Source organism: Micropterus dolomieu, linkage group LG12 (assembly GCF_021292245.1).
Source record: "Micropterus dolomieu isolate WLL.071019.BEF.003 ecotype Adirondacks linkage group LG12, ASM2129224v1, whole genome shotgun sequence".
NCBI lineage: Eukaryota > Metazoa > Chordata > Actinopteri > Centrarchiformes > Centrarchidae > Micropterus > Micropterus dolomieu.
In genome coordinates, this window is record NC_060161.1 from 23389938 (window position 1) to 23408406 (window position 18469).

Sequence of the window (18469 nt, forward strand, 5' to 3'; positions counted from 1 at the left end):
ATACTCCTGTCATACTTTATTTTACTCTACTGTTGTGCATTTTTACACATCTTGGGAGGGTTGGCTCATCTGGACTAACATTCCGAAGTAAAAACCATTTCAAAAACCATTTCATCTACTGCAAGTATGACCACTGACAGAAAAGTAAGCTCACTGTTTCTGCACCACGGTCCATTATAACCCACATTATACATGTATACAAAGGAGAGTGAGGATCAAGGCTCCTCTCCCTACGGTCTTGTTATCATAACGCAGTTAGCAATAAAGCTTCTAGCTAAAGCTATCAAACAACAGTTCACTTAAGTTCGACTAACTTAATTACCTGTCCAGGAAAACACTTCAGTACCACTTTGAAAATATTTGTCCTGCATCAGCTCTTTCCATCTGGGAAAATCCTTAATGATTCTTCTTCTTCTTTGTATGCATTCAAACTAATGACAAGCGTCTGGTGGCGTCTACACTGCCGGAATTATACAAGCAGAAGAAGAACACTGGGGTGACAAAATGTAACGCTGTTTGTCAGTTTTCCGCAATGCAACAGGACAACGTCCATGCTAGAAATGGCTCATTCTAAGGTAATAAAAACACAATGGTTCATTATGTAAGGTCTTTATACACCACTGAAAACATAATTATGGATCTTATATTGCATTTCTGTCAATAAATCCTTAGAAATATTACACACTGAACCTTTAAAGATGACAGACTGTGACGTAGTGAATAAGAGCACAGCAGTGTGGACACACAAATGATACAAAAAGAAATACTTTGTAGCTGTAGCTGGGTGGTTTTATGGGCTGGTGGCCCTCTCCATGTGACGAAAACATATCACATATCTTTTATTTAAATGAAGGAAGGAAAGCTGATGCTTTGACTACCACATCATTCTGGGCTGGTGGTTCTCATCCTATCAGCACATGGAAGAAAACATGTTCAACATTCAATTTGAGATTTTAATCATATTAAACAGTGGTTTCCAACCTTTTTGACTTTTGACCCCTTAAAATGAATGTCTTGTGAATTTAATCATCAAAGGTGACCAGTTCAAACAAAAGGTGATTTTTATATTATTTTTATTTTCAGACTAGAAGTACTATTATCTTTTAGTAAACTTTAAAGACTATTAGAGGGAAGTCTGAAAAACAAAAACAAAATATACTTTCTATGGCTGAAAGTTTTTTTTATAGTTCCCATTCTATTAGTTGTCTTAAGACTCCTCAGATTTACCTTGTGAGGGGGTACAAAACCCCAGGTTGGGAACCACTGCTCTAAAGTAAACATTGAGCAATGTGGTGGTTCAATATAGCTTAAAGACTTCTTATTCCTTTTGTATCAGCAGTATCAAGCAGTTGCAGGACTACATACATTTTATGTTACATCCTCATTCTTTCCTGCACACTGTGACAGTGACGATAAAAATGGATAAAAATGTTGCTCAACCTTCCCGTGCACTTATTTGGTAAGCTTTTCCTTAACTTATTGTTGAACAACAGTGAATAAGATTGCAACTTGTTGTTTTTTTGCTGGACTTCTTTTTTTCCTGGATGAATTTTGAGTTGGGGGTGAAGACTTTGTAAGTACAGGTACTTACATGACTTCTTTCTTGTTGCAGTATGGATGAGGATCATACTCCTTGACATCAGTGATGAGAGAGGGCTCTACAACCCTGCTGGTTTTTAAACTCACTGGCTGGAATTTTGGAGCCTCTAGCACTTTTCTTTTAAAGGCTTACTGTGTCAAGAAATGGGTTCCTCATGTTGATATTGGGAATTGGATCAAAACCACATTCAGCACAGATGTCAGCCAGAATACATGCAGTCGTTCAGTCATGTCAGTTGCATCAGCTCTGCTCATGGTGGGAACTGTTGCTTGTCTTGAAAAAACAAAAAACATGAATAAATAGGATATTTAGGCATTTAGTTGTGTTTGCCTGGATCAGAACACAACAACCCTAACAAACTTTCTACTAATATCCAACGAAGGTTGAAGTCAAGGGCAACTGGACTTGGTTGCAACCAAGTCCAGTTGACTTTATGACTTTATGACCTGGATGACTGAGAATCTTCATAGACATCTTGCTAATCATTTTGGGATGAACACCCTCAGATTGGTACAGGAGTATGAAGGGATTGTAGACTACAGGAACCATCTACGATTTAACCTGAGATGCCAACAAACAACCAAAACGGTTGCCCGAGTTGCCCTTGACTTTAACCTTCATTGGATAACTATGACCTGGATGACTGAGAATCTTCATAGACATCTTTCTACTAATAGCTAAACATTTTTCTGTACTCTAGTAATCACAATGCATGGGATTTTCTCCCAAAGGATCGCTATGCAGTTATAGCTACAAAAGCTAGTCCAGGTGACTCATTTCTGCACAGATAGATAAATGGATGTTAAGGAGAAGGGGGGTGGTGGAAGAAGGATTCTGTCTGATGGCTGATCTGGGAGGATGTATGATGAGTGGGCAGAGAGACAAAGAATCACAGTGGGGTTTCCGTCTCGGTAGTGGTTTCGCCCGTGTGATTTACCAACCCCCCAGACGGTACCTAGATGAAACATGAGAGAGTTGTGCACCGGGTTGAATAGGAAGGGACGAGGGGATGAAGGGAAGGGAAAGGGAGGGTGGGTCGAGCAGAGACAGAGGAGGCCGGCTGAATAGCACGGGTTTAGATAGACTTGTCAGCTGATTAGAGGTGTGGTTTTAGGCGTGTTCCTGCTCCCAAACCCAAACATTTCTTGAACCATTTGGAGTAAATGCATGGCTTTGGAAGATAACACTCTGAAGTGTCTAACCCAAAAGTCAGAATCACTTTAAGTGCTACTGAATTGATTAATATAATGTTTTAACACACTAAAACTAATATATCTTTCATTTCCGCTAGAAAATGCTTGCTAACAAATGCATGCAGACAACTACAGCTGGGACATACTAGCTGAAAAACACTGTAGGGCCACGGCATAAAGCCTTACCTAGTCCAAGTTTAAATTTCATACCAATATCATCACGAAGTGCCAGTCTTCGGCACAATTGCTTGCAATGGGCTTGGCCTAACCACCAAAAAACAGGGGCTGGCCCTTCTTTACACCAGCAAATGAAACGATGCAGTTGGAATGTTAAGAGGTTTTAACTCAGAGTCAAGCATTTTAAACAATTTACATAAAAGCAAAGCTTACTTGTTTGGGTTGGCTCACACTGCTCCCAAGATACTACAGAGGTGGTGAGTGCAAAGTGAGAACCAGACCCAGGTTGGAAGAATTTTCAGCATTTTGAGAAAATATGATTAATCACTTTCTTGCCAAGAGTTAGATGAGATTGATTGTTTTCACTCTCATGTCAATTTGTTAAATTTGAAGCTACCACCTGCAGCTGGTTTAGCATAAAGACTGGAAACCAGGGGCAACAGCTGGCCTATATCCTGGGGTCTGTGCTGTTTGCCTGGTCAGTGGTACTAGCCAAGAAAAAGTCTGCCCTGTGCGTAGAATGTTTGAGATAAGAGCATCTCTCAAGTTACTCTGAGGATGGAAATGTTGGTTGGTAGGAAAATCATACTACCCCAGTAAAAATGAGTGCAGTGAATGTGTTGCTTTCCACCCATTCATTCCAGTGTCTGAAGTCAGATCTGTGTCACTGTCAAAAAAGGTTTAAAAATAAAGACATAAATGAAAGGCAATGTGTTCTGAGAGATGATTTCCTTTTCTAGACTTTTTTAGTCGTGGCTGTCATGTCATTTTCTGTTAAGAAAGACAGATATCAAAATGTTTAATTCCAGTACTGATGCTGGTACTATCACTGTTATTACTGATTAAAAATAAACATTTCCCGTATGCAGACACAAGGAGAAGTGTGAAGAAAACTTGGCATTTGTTAACACTAACATTTTTGTTTAACACAGTTCTCCACTCTCACAACTTATCCTTTGTACGTGGACAGGTTTATTTTGTTTAATTTGTGATGCTCAAAGCAGAAAAACATAGTTTTAAAAACTCTAAAGCCACACTCTGTGTTCTGCATCTTGTGGTTCACAAATTAAGCACTAAGCTCATGGTCCCTCAGGGTTCTTACCATGCGGATGTATCTAATCTCTTTTTACAACATGTGAAGTCCTCTATAATGTTTGACAACATAATACTCAAAATCTTTGAAATGAATAATAAACAAATAACATCTTGCTGCTTATTTGGCATCAGTTCTACAGAACTACCAGCTACACATATGTTGCGTGATTCAGAATAGGGAAAGGGAAATATAATTGTACAATCCTAAAGAACTTCTCTAAGAGAGATGACTCAGACAACGTGATTTCATAACTTGGGTTTTGTCTTAATTTGTCCTAAACGAGCTCAGTTTATGTTCAACTCAGAGACCCAGCAGACAAATACATTCTGAGCAACATCCATATGAGGAATTAAAGGTAGTGTATAATATTTCTGAGGATCGATTGACATGCTTTTCAGTTTTCAGTTGTGTTTAAAGACCTTACATAATAAGCCATTATGTTTTTATTACCTTAGAGTGAGCCATTTATTTCTCCAAAACCACAGACACCCCCTTCCATGGAGGTCGTCATGTTGCATCATTATGTTTCTACTGTAGCTGAAAACGTACAAACAGCGATACAGAGCGCGTTTCGTCAATACGTTCTTGTACTTCTGGTAGAATTCAGGCAGTGCAGACACTCATCACTATGTTGAATACGTACAGAAGTTAGAAGAAGTAGTAATAATTTACTACAGAGGTCAACCATTAGATAGTGGATGAGAATATAAGCCATAATATTGACCTGCTTCAACATGTTGTTTGGTTGGTACAGCTCAGGACTCCCAACCCAATGGTTCAGGGTTTGATCCCACCTTGAAACAGCTTCTTTTTTCTCTCTTCAACAAATAGATTCTGCGGTGAATGTTTCTCAGATCACGGCATGTGCTGTACATTTTATGTTTCAGTGTTTGATCCGCATCCATCAACCTACGGACGCTTTTGCAATTCCCCAGTATCTCCAGTCAGAGAACATTTAGGGGAATCATGTTTTCTGACAGCTCTTTCATAGGTTTGTCAAGCAGGCTACAGACTCTTTTAATGTTGTTCAGAAGTAAAAGCTCAGTTCAACTCCAATACTGCATTACAGTAATCAAGCTTCATTTTGTAGGCAAAACCACTAAAGAAGAAGTGATTATATGAGTAACTGTTGCTATCATGACAGATCTATTTCAGCACCACTATCAAAACATTTATTTATATTTTTTGCCCTGTCAAAGCACCTTAATCTGGCAGCTGGACAGATATGGTTGGCGGGCAGTTTTGCCGATGGTCCATAATCACAGAGAGAATTAACAAGAAACCTAGCTGTTGAATAACTAAACCAGCGCAGTCTATATCTACATTGTCTTACCTAATGTTAGCAAACACAGCTCTCAGCTGCTCTGCAGTTTTCCAACTCAGCTGCAGCTACAGATAATTCATCATCTTGACTCTACTCACTACACTGCCCTGCACTCGTATCTACCTCATAGCTACCGTTAGCTGTATGTTTAGTAGGTAGCTACACTGGCTAGCGATAAAAGTGTAGCAAGGGGTGTCTACACAGGTTTACTGAAGTAAGACAGATGTGGTTCCAAAAGGTTTACTCATTTATTGATAATTGGTAACTGGAAGTGCCTGAAAAGAGGATGCTCAATAATGCAAAAAAACCCAATCAAATTACAATGGAATATGGAAGTTTATTACAATTTCGGCAAACAGGTTACTTCTTTTTAATAAAGCACACTCCCAATTATTGCTGTATATTATTAAAGAAACAAAAGGTCGGAGTGGTCCACTGCAATCAATAGTCACTGCAAACCGATTCACTGCAAATCGTGTCCCCAATCGTGCCCCAGTGCTGTTAACACTACAATTGGTGAAGGGACCCATACTAGCGTGCCTAGCCTCCACCACAAGCCGAACAATAGAACCACTGAAAAGATAAAACAACAAGTTAATAAAACACAATAGACCAGTTGGTTATGTCTAAAATGCAAGAATCCTCAACTGGGAGAGTTCCACCTAGAGGCGTGAAGAAGTGTACTAAAAATTAATAATTGTTAAAATCCTAATTCAACCAAGGCAAAACAGCAGCTGACAACCTACAATTAAAAACACACACATATTAGCAACAGGTTTATAAAAGTAATCAATGTGCAAATAACAGTTCTCAGGTAGTTATCATACCCTACTTGTTGCTTATTAAGTTTCTCATACCTTAATACAAGGTGCTCTGTAAAGGACAGAACATCACACCACTCCAAACAGGGAACCTTGGAATCAACCAAAACACAGAGCAGACGGGCAGCAGACTGCTGCAAAACATACAACCTCAGTCATTTGGAAAACACAATGAAAACCTAAGAGAGGTTTTTTAACTCAATCACCTACATAAACATCACAGAGGGTTCCATGGGTGCTTCTCAAGTCTCTTATTCGTCGTTTCCTCGCTCCTCGGTCTTCTCTTGAACCGGAGGTTGTTCCACTCTGCCATCTTGCAGGCCGTCCCAAAGCTCTTACTTGTGATCTCTGAGGAGCTATGAGCGAGGATACACCAATGCATCCTTCGCAGAAGTCTTTAACTGAACGACACGCCCCCTTATGAGGTAGCCGCTATATTGATTGGACGCTGCTCGGACTGATCTGATACATCACAACAGATAATATTAAACTAAACTAGCTGCAAAGTCTTATATTTGAGTTTTTTTATGATTCACTGTCCTGTTAAAATCTGTGTTCATTGTAGGTCTGAACAACAAAAGCCCTTAAGCCTAAGCCTTTATTTATTTATGAGAAATATCTTTTTTTTTTATTTCTCTTTTATTATGGAGACAGTTAAAGTCAGAGAGAGTCGGAGAGGCTATCTGCAAGAAACATGTTTTACATAATTTATCATCATTTCTATTCATGTGTTTAGTATAGTATTAGTTGAGGATTCCATTAATACCACAAGCCTTTTTTCCTTTCAGGGACTGGATGACTTCTGTTAATTCTTGTTCTGTTAGCGGGTAATCTAGAGGGTTTTGGGTGATTTTTATCACCGCCTCCAGAGTTTTCCATTTCATGAATATCTTGTACAGATCATAATTTTTTGTAATATTACTGTATAATTCACTAAAGTGATTAATCCAAGTATTTCCATCTTGGATCGCCAGTTCATCCTGCTGGGTTTTGTTTAGGTTGTACCACTTCTCTCAGAACTGGCTGGACTCTAAGGATTCTTCAGTTTCACAGAGCTGGTTCTTGCTGTGTTCCTTTTTTTTAGTTTTTAGGGTGTACTTGTATTGTTTCAGAGTGGCCTCATATTGACAGCAGTATGTTGTGGTTATCTGGGTCCCTATGCTTTTCAAGTTTTCCTCAGGCTTTTGCATTCAGTGTCAAACCATTTGTTACCGTTCATGTGTTGAGGTTTTGGTTCGGAGGCTTTCAAATTAGACAACAAAGCAAAATGATGAAATATTGAATTGATTTTGTCCACAGCAGAATTTACACCAGAATTATTCTGGGAAAATGTTTCAGTTAGAAATAAATGTGTTAAATCATGTATGTTTTGATTTTCCAGTGCCTTTTGGTACGCCCCCATGCTGTCTGGGGTCCGTCTGTATGGGTATGTGCTGTTAAACAGTTCACAGGCACTAGGTGCCACAGACTTAGACTGAGCCTTTTCCAGATAGATAGTGATTTTGCTGTGGTCTGAGAGTGGTGTGAGGGGGCTGACTGTGAAAGCTCTAAGAGACATTGGATCTAGATCTGTAATGAAATAATCTACCGTACTACTGAGCTGTAAGTGAAGCGACCCAGAGAGTCCCCTCGTAGCCTGCCGTTGACTATGAACAGACCCAGTGTATGGCAGAGCTGTAAAAGCTGCATACAGCTTGTATTAGTAAGCTTGTCAAAGCTCTTTCTAGCAGGACATTCAGGGAGGGGGAAACAGGTGTTTCCAGGTAAGTATTTGTCTCCCTGGGCGTTCATAGTGTCAGCTCTTTTACCTGCTCGAGTATTCAAGTCCCCACAGATTAATACATTGCCCATGGTTTTATAATGGTTAACTTCCTCCTCAAGAATAGAGAAACTATATGGGTTGTAGTAGGGGGATTCTGATGGAGGTATATAGATGGCACACATGTAGACATGTTGCTCAGCACAAATAATCTGTTTGTTCCATCAAAAGTCTCTACAGCTGTTAGAGCCGACTAACCGCTGATCCAGCTGTGATCAGCTGCCGCCGTCATCAGAAACGTAGTAGTATTTATTAAGTATACTGTAAAGTAAGTTTATTCTATAGGCTAGATAAATTTACATACACATACATGTGCTTGAGTCATCAGACATAGTCTGTTACACTGAGAGAGAAACATTATTCTTTTATATCACTATCTGTTTTTGTAGCATATCATATAGTGTGGCATTAATTTTTGCTTCTTTTGTCTTATTGTTACAACTTACCCCAGCGTGTGTTACAACCTACCCCTGTATTGGGGGAGAAGTGAATGCCAATTGGTGTTTACTGTTCACAAAATAAACAGTTAAATAGAATTATGTATTGTGTGATTTGTGAAGTACATCAAATGCATAGCAATATGTAACATTTATTAAAATAAAATGAGTAACATTTACATGATTGTAGTGAGTAATATAACTTCATGCAAGAAGGTAATTTAAATTGTCAGGAAAAATAATAAAGTCTACTTATTTAATTCATACCAGTAAATAGTACAAGTAGATAAAATGTACTTAATATTTTGGTGACAGTGATGTACCTGTACATGAAAAAATTGAAATGACTTAACTTAATTTGTTTGAATAAAGTAATAATAATAATAATAAGTAAGTTTTACTTGATACTGGCAAGTGTCTTAATAGTAGAGCAGTAAAATTTACTTAAAAAGTACTCAAGCAAATTGTTACAAGGATCTTATCAAGTAATTCGATTATAGTAAATTATTATTTTCAGTGCATAATTTTTTTAAGGAACCACTGATCACATTTTTTATGGTTCACTGTGGCTGTCAGTGTGTTTGCCGCTGTACTTATTTTTGGGCTGGTGGTTTTTATCTTCTCAGCACGGGGTGCCCTCTTCCTGTGAAGAAAATACATTATGTTCAACCTTCAGATAGTAACAACAACCAGATGTGCAAAGTGACTGTTGACCTTGCCTAAAAATCTTGCTCAACTTTCCCATGCACTTAATTTGGCAAGCTTTCCCTCATCTGATTACATGCATATTTGTTAATGTTGTGTTGAACAGCAGATAATGAGATTGCACCCTGTAAAAAAGCTTGTCTTTGGACTTACCATTGCAGATATCCTTGGGTGAATCTTCCATTGGGGTCAAGACACCTTTGGCTGTTATCTTTCAGTGTGACACTGTAGGAGAAGGAGAAAGCTTTAATTTAAAATAACTCTCTAAACAGGACTTATGAATTACTGTCACGGAAAATCAATAATCTTCACTGAAAATGAAAAACTACTGTTTATTCATATTACTGCAGCTGTGTATTGTTCACTGCACTTCCCTTTTATAGACTCACAGCTAGACCGACAGATTTGCTGAGAAGTGGATCTCCTACAAAAACATCCTCCAGTCTTGTGTATTTATTTAGCATTTCTCTACAATACATGGTCATTTTAATAACACAGATTTCTAGACAACTGGCACCAACTGCTTAATGATGGTCACAAATATTTATTGGGACTCACAGCTGAATGATAAGGACATGTATTCACATCCGTAGAAAGTGAAAATACAGTAAGCGTTTTAACATCACTCAGACATCCTCTCTCGGACAGAAATCATTCTTTCTTTCTTTACTGAAATTCAACACGTTTAGAACTGGGATTAAATCCAAGATGAATTAGTTTCTTAACAGTAATCAGGCATTTTCCTGTGGTCATTTCATTGTAATCACCACTTTCTACTCATTGTTTGTGTTTTTTGTAATTGCATATATATTATTTTATTACACTAAAATAATATAAATGTGACTCATGAGAGACAGCATGTGTGAGCAGGGAGAGTCCAAATGAACTCTGCAGCATTATTAAAGAAAATAGTATCCCTGAAGTCATGCATGATTCAACATTCCCCAACATGCAGGAAGTCTTGAAAGGGAAGTGAAGAGTGACAGCCAAAGTGGATTCTGAGGAAAAATGGATGGATCACAAAAGCTGTGGTACAAGTATGGGAAAACAGGCTTTTCTCTTTTTTTAACCACTTCTCAGGAAATCTGTCGGTCTAGCTGTGAGTCTATAAAAGGGAGGTGCAGTGAACATGGAGCTCACAAACCGGAGAAGAATACACCAAGCAGGGGTCAAGTCTTCAAATCTGAGGAGAGAAAACCTTACTTATGGTTTTAACACAAGGCTTTGCTTCAGTCTGACACTCCAGAGATACGGGGATTCACCAGATCCTGTTTGAAGATCACTGTCTACCATTTAAGACAAGGATGAATACCACTATCCAGTGCATCATTCTCCTGGCTTGCACTGCCATTTGCACTTCAGCAAGTAAGTGTGCTAATCTATTGGATTGTGGAAATCTTTTTTGCTGTATTTCTACATTTAGGTGGCTTTAAATGAGCGATCCCTCTCGCTTTTATTTTGCTGAGCCTAACATCAGAAAAACACGAGAGGTGAAACTGTAGAGATCCCATAGATTATTTACACTGTTGTCTTAATTTTTCCAGCTATCAAGCGCTGCCATTGTGTAAAAACCATAAGTAAGGTAAATCCCTCTCTCATCACTGATGTCAAGGAGATTGATCCTCTTCCATATTGCAACAAGAAAGAAGTCATGTAAGTACCTGCAGTAATATGAATAAACAGTAGTTTTTCATTTTCAGTGAAGATTATTGTTTTTCCGTGACAGTAATTCATAAGTCCTGTTTAGAGAGTTATTTTAAATTAAAGCTTTCTCCTTCTCCTACAGTGTCACACTGAGAGATAACAGCCAAAGGTGTCTTGACCCCAATGGAAAATTCACCAAAGGATATCTGCAATGGTAAGTCCAAAGACAAGCTTTTTACAGGGTGCAATCTCATTATCTGCTGTTCAACACAACATTAACTAATATTGATTTAATTAGTTGAGGGAAAGCTTGCCGAGGTCAACAGTCACTTTGCACATCTGGTTGTTGTTACTGTCTGAAGGTTGAACATAATGTGTTTTCTTCACAGGAAGAGGGCACCCCGTGTTGAGAAGATAAAAACCACCAGCCCAGAAACAGCCACAGTGTCAGCCACTGCAGTGCAAACATCATCATAATTGCTTGTATTTATCATCCTTGCAATTAAAATGAGGTATCAACTTGTAAGAAGAAAGATCATCATACCTTTCCAAAGTAAGGGTATGGTTGGTGTAGTGCCTGCTTGTTTCAAGAAAATAAGAATGTACATTATTGAAACAAGTGAAATTGTTTCACTTCACTTGGTATGAGGTTTGCACATTGGCAGCTAAAACATGACAGCAGCCATTACTGAGCATTGAAGTGTCAAGTGCCTGAGAGCACAAGGTACATGTATGAGGATTAATTTTGGTGGGATGGGAAACTGTTCTCCCAGCTTGCGATTTATGCACGCTGACGAGACTGACATATTTCCATATTAAAATACTGCCTTAAGATTGAATCCATGTTTTTTTCTGTGGTAGTATTATATGTGTGTCCTCATTGCTGAGCTCTTATTCGCTACATCTTTAGGCACATTATAACAGTCTGTAAAAGCATTGTTTGTGATGTAATTCAAGGTGCCAGATAATAATGTGAATGTCATTACCTTTTTTGTATTTTAGAAATGACTTTAAATGTGAACTGTTTTTTCTATAATGTTTTATTACAAACAAACATATATTTATGAGTGTATATATCTATATATGTGTTCTGTGTTTGTTTTTTAAAGATTGAAATAATGTCTGAAGTGGGGCTTTTGCTCAAAACATCACAAGGTGGTACACTAATAAATCACAGGAGCATTATCTAGTGTGTGGACTGTTTTTCATTTTACTTCTCACCAGCACATTATTTAGCACATTTGGATGTGCGCATCTTTTTTCATTTTTCATGTATTAAGTCTGGCCATGTAGCATTGTTGATGAAGAACTGAATTTTTTTTCAGTTGAGTCATTTTATTATTCCAAATGTGAAACTTGACTTGCAGTCAGGTACACAACATAAAAATAACACAACTACAAAAACAACAGCAAAAACAGTACAAAAATGTACATTTATATAATAAGATTTTTACAACATGCAGAGTTTTACACAGTAAAACTATATGACAACCTCTAAAAACAATCAAGAAAGTTACAAATACAGGGCTGTTACACAGGAAATAAAGGAGTTCTTGCTCCTATACTGCACTTGAACTGGCGTACTCTAAATCTACTGTGAGTGAAGGGGGAGCTATGTGCAGTTTAATGTAAACCTTGCCTTGCGAGGAACCTGCGAGACAGAGATAGCCATCAGGGGGTCAGCGATCACCTTGCCAGCCAGGATACAATCCCTAAATATCAGGTTACCACACCAAGCAATCACAGACAAAGTAAGAACTGATTGCAATAAATGACTTGTAAAACAACCTTCACACAGATCAGATTAGATTTACATCAAATTTCAGGTCACTATCAATGACCAAGATATGTATAATGTTTTACAAATTCAATATGAATTCCTTTGATGAAGGTCTGAGATGGTGTGGGGATTTCCTTCTAAAATCAATGGCCTTGGTCTTTGTGGCATTTAATCGGAGGAAGGCCTTATCACACCGTTTGAAAAATTAATCTACCACCAGTCCATGCTTAAATTCATCTTTAATATGATGACAGAAAGCCGTTGACTCTCACCGTCTGAGACCTGCATGTTAAAAAATCTACAATCTAGCCTATTAAATTAACATTGAGATTAAAATCAATAAGCAATTTCCTGGCTAAAAGTTACAATTAAACGTAGGAGAGAAATCCAAAAAGTAAAAGTCTGGCATGTGTGCCAGGACCTTCAAGATGTTTATACAGGAAGTTCAGTAATGTAATACAGCATTAATGAGGTAAATACCTATGGAAAGAAGGAAGAGTTAACAAATAGTGCAATCAATACAAGATAATTGTAAGGAGACTGAAGAAGAAGAGCACAGGAAGTGCATGTTAGACGTTAGGGTGCAGGAAGTGTTCTCGGAAGAGATGAGTTTTCAAGAGCTTCTTGAAGTTAGAGAGGGACACCCCTGCTCTGATGGCGTGTGGAAGCTCGTTCCACTATTGTGGTGTCACAGATGACAAAATCCGGAGCTGAGTTTGCTTTCTGTGTGTAGGGGTGGCAGAGCCTTTTTGGCTGATCAAAAACCAGACGCGCTACTGCGTTCTGAACCATTTGTAGGGGTTTCAAAGCTAGAGATTACCATGGCCTAACAGAAGGTGGGTGGTGTACTGAGACCCTCATTTTTCTGATGTTGTATAGAGCAAAGCGTCACGACCGAGAGACAGTGGAAACATGGTCATCAGTCACGGCACCCAAGTTTCTCACCACCCTAGTTGGAGTGAGGGTTAAGGAGTCAATTTGTAGTTTGATGTTATAGTGTATAGATTGCTTGGCTGGAATGACCAAGTGTTCAGTCTTAGAGAGGTTTAGTTGAAGGTTGCAAGCTATGGGCTGATTTTTGTATCAGTACAGAGTGAATTTGAATCATTTAGAACTGAATTTGAATTTCTCAACTTGAATACTTGCATAAAAAAAATGAATTTGAATATCTCAAATTGAATAAATGCATTAAAAAATGAATTCGAATTGCTCAACTTGAATTTGAATTTATTTATTTATTTATTGAATTCCAATAAACTTGAAATTGAATGTGATATTAAAAATCTAAACTGAAACTGTATTTCACTAAAAATTCAAGTCTTTATGTACTTTCACTTTCAGTTCTCTCAATTCAAATTCAGTTCTCTAAATTAAATTTCAATCCACAAGATTCAGTTTTTAAGGTCACAGGCAAATCAAGGTCCTTGAGGAAGACCAATCGAGTGCAGATGCACAGAGCGCTTTTTCAGCCAATCAGCACGTTTGTTTTTGAGCATTTCCTGTATTCCACACCGGCAGCCTGTTGCCCCGGCTAGGTTGCCACTTGGCATCTTAGCACATAGTAGTAAGCTACATCGATATTGAAATATCATATCAATAAATTCGGTCTCTACTGGATTACCGTGTAGCTAAATGACATGCAGTTAATGAAATGTTGTGCTGAGAGGCAGAAAAACAGCAGTTTTGCCATTAGTGAGTATAATGCTGTGACAGCTCTACACCAAGCCTGTGTGGCCTGTGTAACTCAGACAAACGCATTTCAGCCAGTTCACACGCCACACCTTTTATTTCTCACGCTGAGAAGTAAGTTAAGAGATAACGCTCACGAAGTTGTCCCGCTATATACACTCAATGGACGGAATGGAATAATTTTTCTGCCGAGTTCATAGCTTTCTCTGTACTAAACGCCAGAGCCGTTACACCGATCAGAAATTAAAATGTGTTGTTTACGGGGGAAATTCCTTGATCCCGCTGCAGGCACGTTCGTTACTAGGTAACATGGATGCGCGTGCACACACGGAGTGAGTGGAAGTTGGAAGCGCAAGAACCGATGGATGCGGTAACTGTGTAGGTGCCGAATCTTTTTTTTCCTTGGACGAAATCACTTGCCTGTGATGAAAGATAGTGAGAGCAGCTGATGTTGTGGAGTATCCTGCAGTCAAATTCATGCTAAATGATTACTGATGCAGACAAAAACTCTCCAACCTCTTACAAGCTTTGGCTTTTTCACCTAGTGGTGAACAAAGTTACTGAGGCATATTCAGATCCTTTTTTCTTTTTTTTCTTTTAATAAAAGTACTAATAGGCCTACCTCGCTGTAAAAATACTCAAGTACCGCATTGAAAAAGTTAAGTAAAAGTATGTTATTAGGCTATAAGCAGGAAAATGTAGAAGTAGCCTATTAAAAATAAAAGTGGCCTACTCAAAGCAGGAAGAAAAATGTCTGTTAGACATATTACTATTAGCCTATATATCATATCATTAGATTATTATTCCTCATGCTTTAGTGTAGTTGGTTGTGGTTGAACTATTGTTTATCAGACTGCTACTAATGATTATTTTTAGTATTAATCAGCTGATTATTTTCTCCATTAATCGATTGTAATAAATTCTGAAAATAGTGAGAGAGCCCTGCATGGCACTTTGCATGCTTGTTTTGTCTGTCCAAACCTCAAAATCAATAAAAATACATTAAAATAATAAAAAGTTAAAGCAGCAAATCTTCAGGTTTGTAAAGCTAGAACCATGAAATGTTTTTTTTCAGATGCCAATTCATTTTCTCTCAGATATGATGTAGTTCTACTAGCTGAACTTGTATAAGCTGTTAAGTAATTAAAATTATATAAAAACATCATATTTAAACTCTCTAAAAGCCTATTTTTTAAGTAACTAATAATTGAAGGACAAGTTCTGTAATACTACAGTAGGCCTATGTGTACGATATACAATGAGCACTGCTGTTCAAAACTCTTTTTATTTTTGAAATATAAGTATCAATAGTCTTTTATCAGATTTACCTATTTTTATCATTTCTATTTGTTTAGGTCAATTATAAACTATAGGTCAAATTTAACCGTTGAAACTTGAGAGAATTGGCTGGGGCCGAGTGGCTCCTCCTTTAACACGTGTTATCACACTCCAAACTTTTGATAAAACTTGAGAGCTCTGGTAACGTTAACTATTAGTTTTTATGTAAGTTAGAGTTGTAAATTATCTCCGTGGTGCAACTGTTTTTATTTCGGTAATGCATAAAACACATTAGTAATAATTTACACTAGGCTAAGTTTGAACTCACAGCTGCTCGAACAGGCTGCTCATCACCTCCTCTGTAAATTACTGAAGTTACTAACCATTTCACAAAGAGGACCAGTGACATAACAAACCAGGATTCACTTCAGGACTGAAAGACAGTGATGGGGTGAAGCCGACTTCAAACTTGGAACATGTAAGTTGTGGACTTTATATGCAGTTTTACTGTATGTTAGCCAAGTGAACTTGCCGCTAGCATGCTGCGTGGCTAATGCGGCTAACGTTAGCCCCATTAGCATTAAGCCTGAAGCCAATCAAAACGCCTCAGTAGTCGGTGGGACGTGGTGGGTTACTTTTAGTGGAGCTACTGTAACGCTGACGTTAGCTCTGCTTATTAAGATGTCTTCTGCTCTTGAGCCTGTTGTTGTTGTGATATGCATATGTAACGTCACTTTCTTGGGTATAACTTTGACATCAAGCTGCAAACTTGCTCATACCCAAAAGATTTAACATTAGAGAACCGTTGGGCAGTGTGTTTAAAGTCAGGCAGAGACCAAAACATTATAATTCAGATTTACTTAACGTTAACTTGCTGCTATTCTAGTATCAGTATCAAAGAATACGGAGTTAAATAGATGTGTTGAATCATTTCTTTAGCATTTCCTCTCCTTAAGTACAGAACAAGTAGAAAGCAAACAACAGCCAACAAATGGTAGATGAAGGAAAACAAAAGGCAGAGTATTAGCATACACTCTTCTGCAAACAGTTCTGAGTCCCAGTGGGCGTGTTCCTGCCCTCCTGTCGGTCTGGGCTGGGGATTTGGAGGTGTCACTGTCAGCAGTAGGTGTGCGTCTCTTCCTTCACCGTTTCTCCTGAGCCAGGAAGAGGCTGCTGATGGAAATAAAAACTTCTTGGGACAGTTAATTTGAGTCTTTTTCCCATTTTGTCCTTTCCCAGCAACTGGTATGTGAAGTGGGGAAACAGTCCTCCGGTCATGGCACAATGCATGTTCTCTCCCCCGTCTGTCAGTTCTTTCCTGGGGTTTCTCAGTCAAAAGGGCAGTACTTGCCATATGTTTCTCTAATGACAAAAGGATTAGTGGCTTGGAGACAACGTATGGAGGTGGCAACACCTGATCTCGCCTTTTGTGTGTCTCTTTCTTCTCATCATTTAAAACTGCATTCCTTATCTGTTATTTTACCATTAACCCTGCCACTGATTTTGCTTCTCTCAAATGTGCTTCTTTTTCCCATTTCTCAAAAGCTTGCCAATCAATCTTTTTCTTTCCTATTTTCTTTGCTTTCTCTGTAAACGTAATTCTACATCTCCCTAAACAATCTGTATTCTGTATTGAACTTAAGTACAGAACAAGTACAAAGCAAACAACAGCCAACAAATGGTAGATGAAGGAAAACAAATGGCAGAGTATTAGCATACACTCAAACCTCTTCCTGAGCTAAGAAAGGAAATGCAAATGTATGTGGCATCAGATGTTGTCTCTTGATTGGTCTATGTTAAAACTCTCACCTACATGCCAGCAGATGTTTATTGTAAATCAGACAACCTTTTGCTTAGGAATAAAAACCCTGTGACCAATGCTAATTTCTCACAAGTTAATTACAGTGAAATCCTAAAAATCAGCAACTTATAATGTATTTCTCACAGCGATCACCACACACACTGCTAAATACAAGCTTCTCCTGATTCAAGACTAAATGTATTTGCAGTTTTACATGGCTGACCTTCAAATAACAGTGACTGCCATGTTTTACAGATCATCTGAGTGACATGGTGATGTTCACGTTTGATGAGATATTCCTCGACCCACCACATTCTACTCAGTCTGAAAACTCAGGAGGACGATATTACTGGGCAGACGTCATGCTTCAGTCTAGCACCTGAAGTGAAGACAACACAGTGGCCAGCAGCAGCAGAAAGTCTTTGTACCCACAGGAAGACGTCTCAGGATGACCACTGTGATCTGAGCTCCGTTACCAGCCGGCACATCTCCAATATACAAGAAACCCTCGATTTGTGTTTCCATTTCATTGGCTATGAATAAAGTGATATATTTTTAAGAGGGTTTTGGTCTTTTTAAATTTAGTGTTAAGGGACCTTGGGTTTTAGCGAAATATAATTCATCACAAAGGTTTTCTGAAAAACGTATTTAAATTCATGCATATAGAAGGCTTGGAAAACCTCGTCCATCTCACATCTTTACCAGGAAAATGTAGTGACTCAGTAAGCCAGACATCTTTCTCATTTCATGAACAGTTTGATAAAGTATTTAAAACATGCGATTGTCTGAGAAAAACTTTTCAAGTGAAAATATCCAGGTTAATCTGAAACAAGTAGCTGCAGATACTTTGATTACTGAGCTACTTTTCAAGTAAATAGTACACATGTCGTGATGAGGTTTTCAGATGCTTTACTTACAAATATTCTAAAACCAGTCTAATGTTTGCATGCAAAAAACTCACTTTGAAAGGTAACTAACTAGTAAATCTGTCAGATAAATGTAGTGAAGTAAAAAGTAGAAAGTGGCATGAAAAGAAAATACTCAAGTAAAGTACAAATACCTCTCATTTGTACTTGTACAGCAATGGAATCAGTATAGTCACAAA

At 38.2% G+C, this 18469-nt stretch overlaps 1 protein-coding gene and 1 long non-coding RNA gene across 2 annotated transcripts; both read left to right on the forward strand.

The window, feature by feature from the left end:
* The first annotated feature begins 10393 nt into the window (after positions 1 to 10393).
* Positions 10394 to 12001, forward strand: LOC123979825 (permeability factor 2-like). The gene is made up of 4 exons (XM_046063937.1): positions 10394 to 10537; positions 10717 to 10825; positions 10959 to 11030; positions 11206 to 12001. Exons 1-4 carry the CDS (start codon positions 10477 to 10479, stop codon positions 11291 to 11293), a joined length of 330 nt encoding a protein of 109 aa, XP_045919893.1. The 5' UTR covers positions 10394 to 10476; the 3' UTR covers positions 11294 to 12001.
* Positions 12002 to 15713: 3712 nt separating this feature from the next.
* On the forward strand, positions 15714 to 17923 carry LOC123979828. The gene is made up of 2 exons (XR_006827335.1): positions 15714 to 16041; positions 17620 to 17923. It is a non-coding gene; the product is annotated as an uncharacterized LOC123979828 (long non-coding RNA).
* Positions 17924 to 18469: the final 546 nt, after the last annotated feature.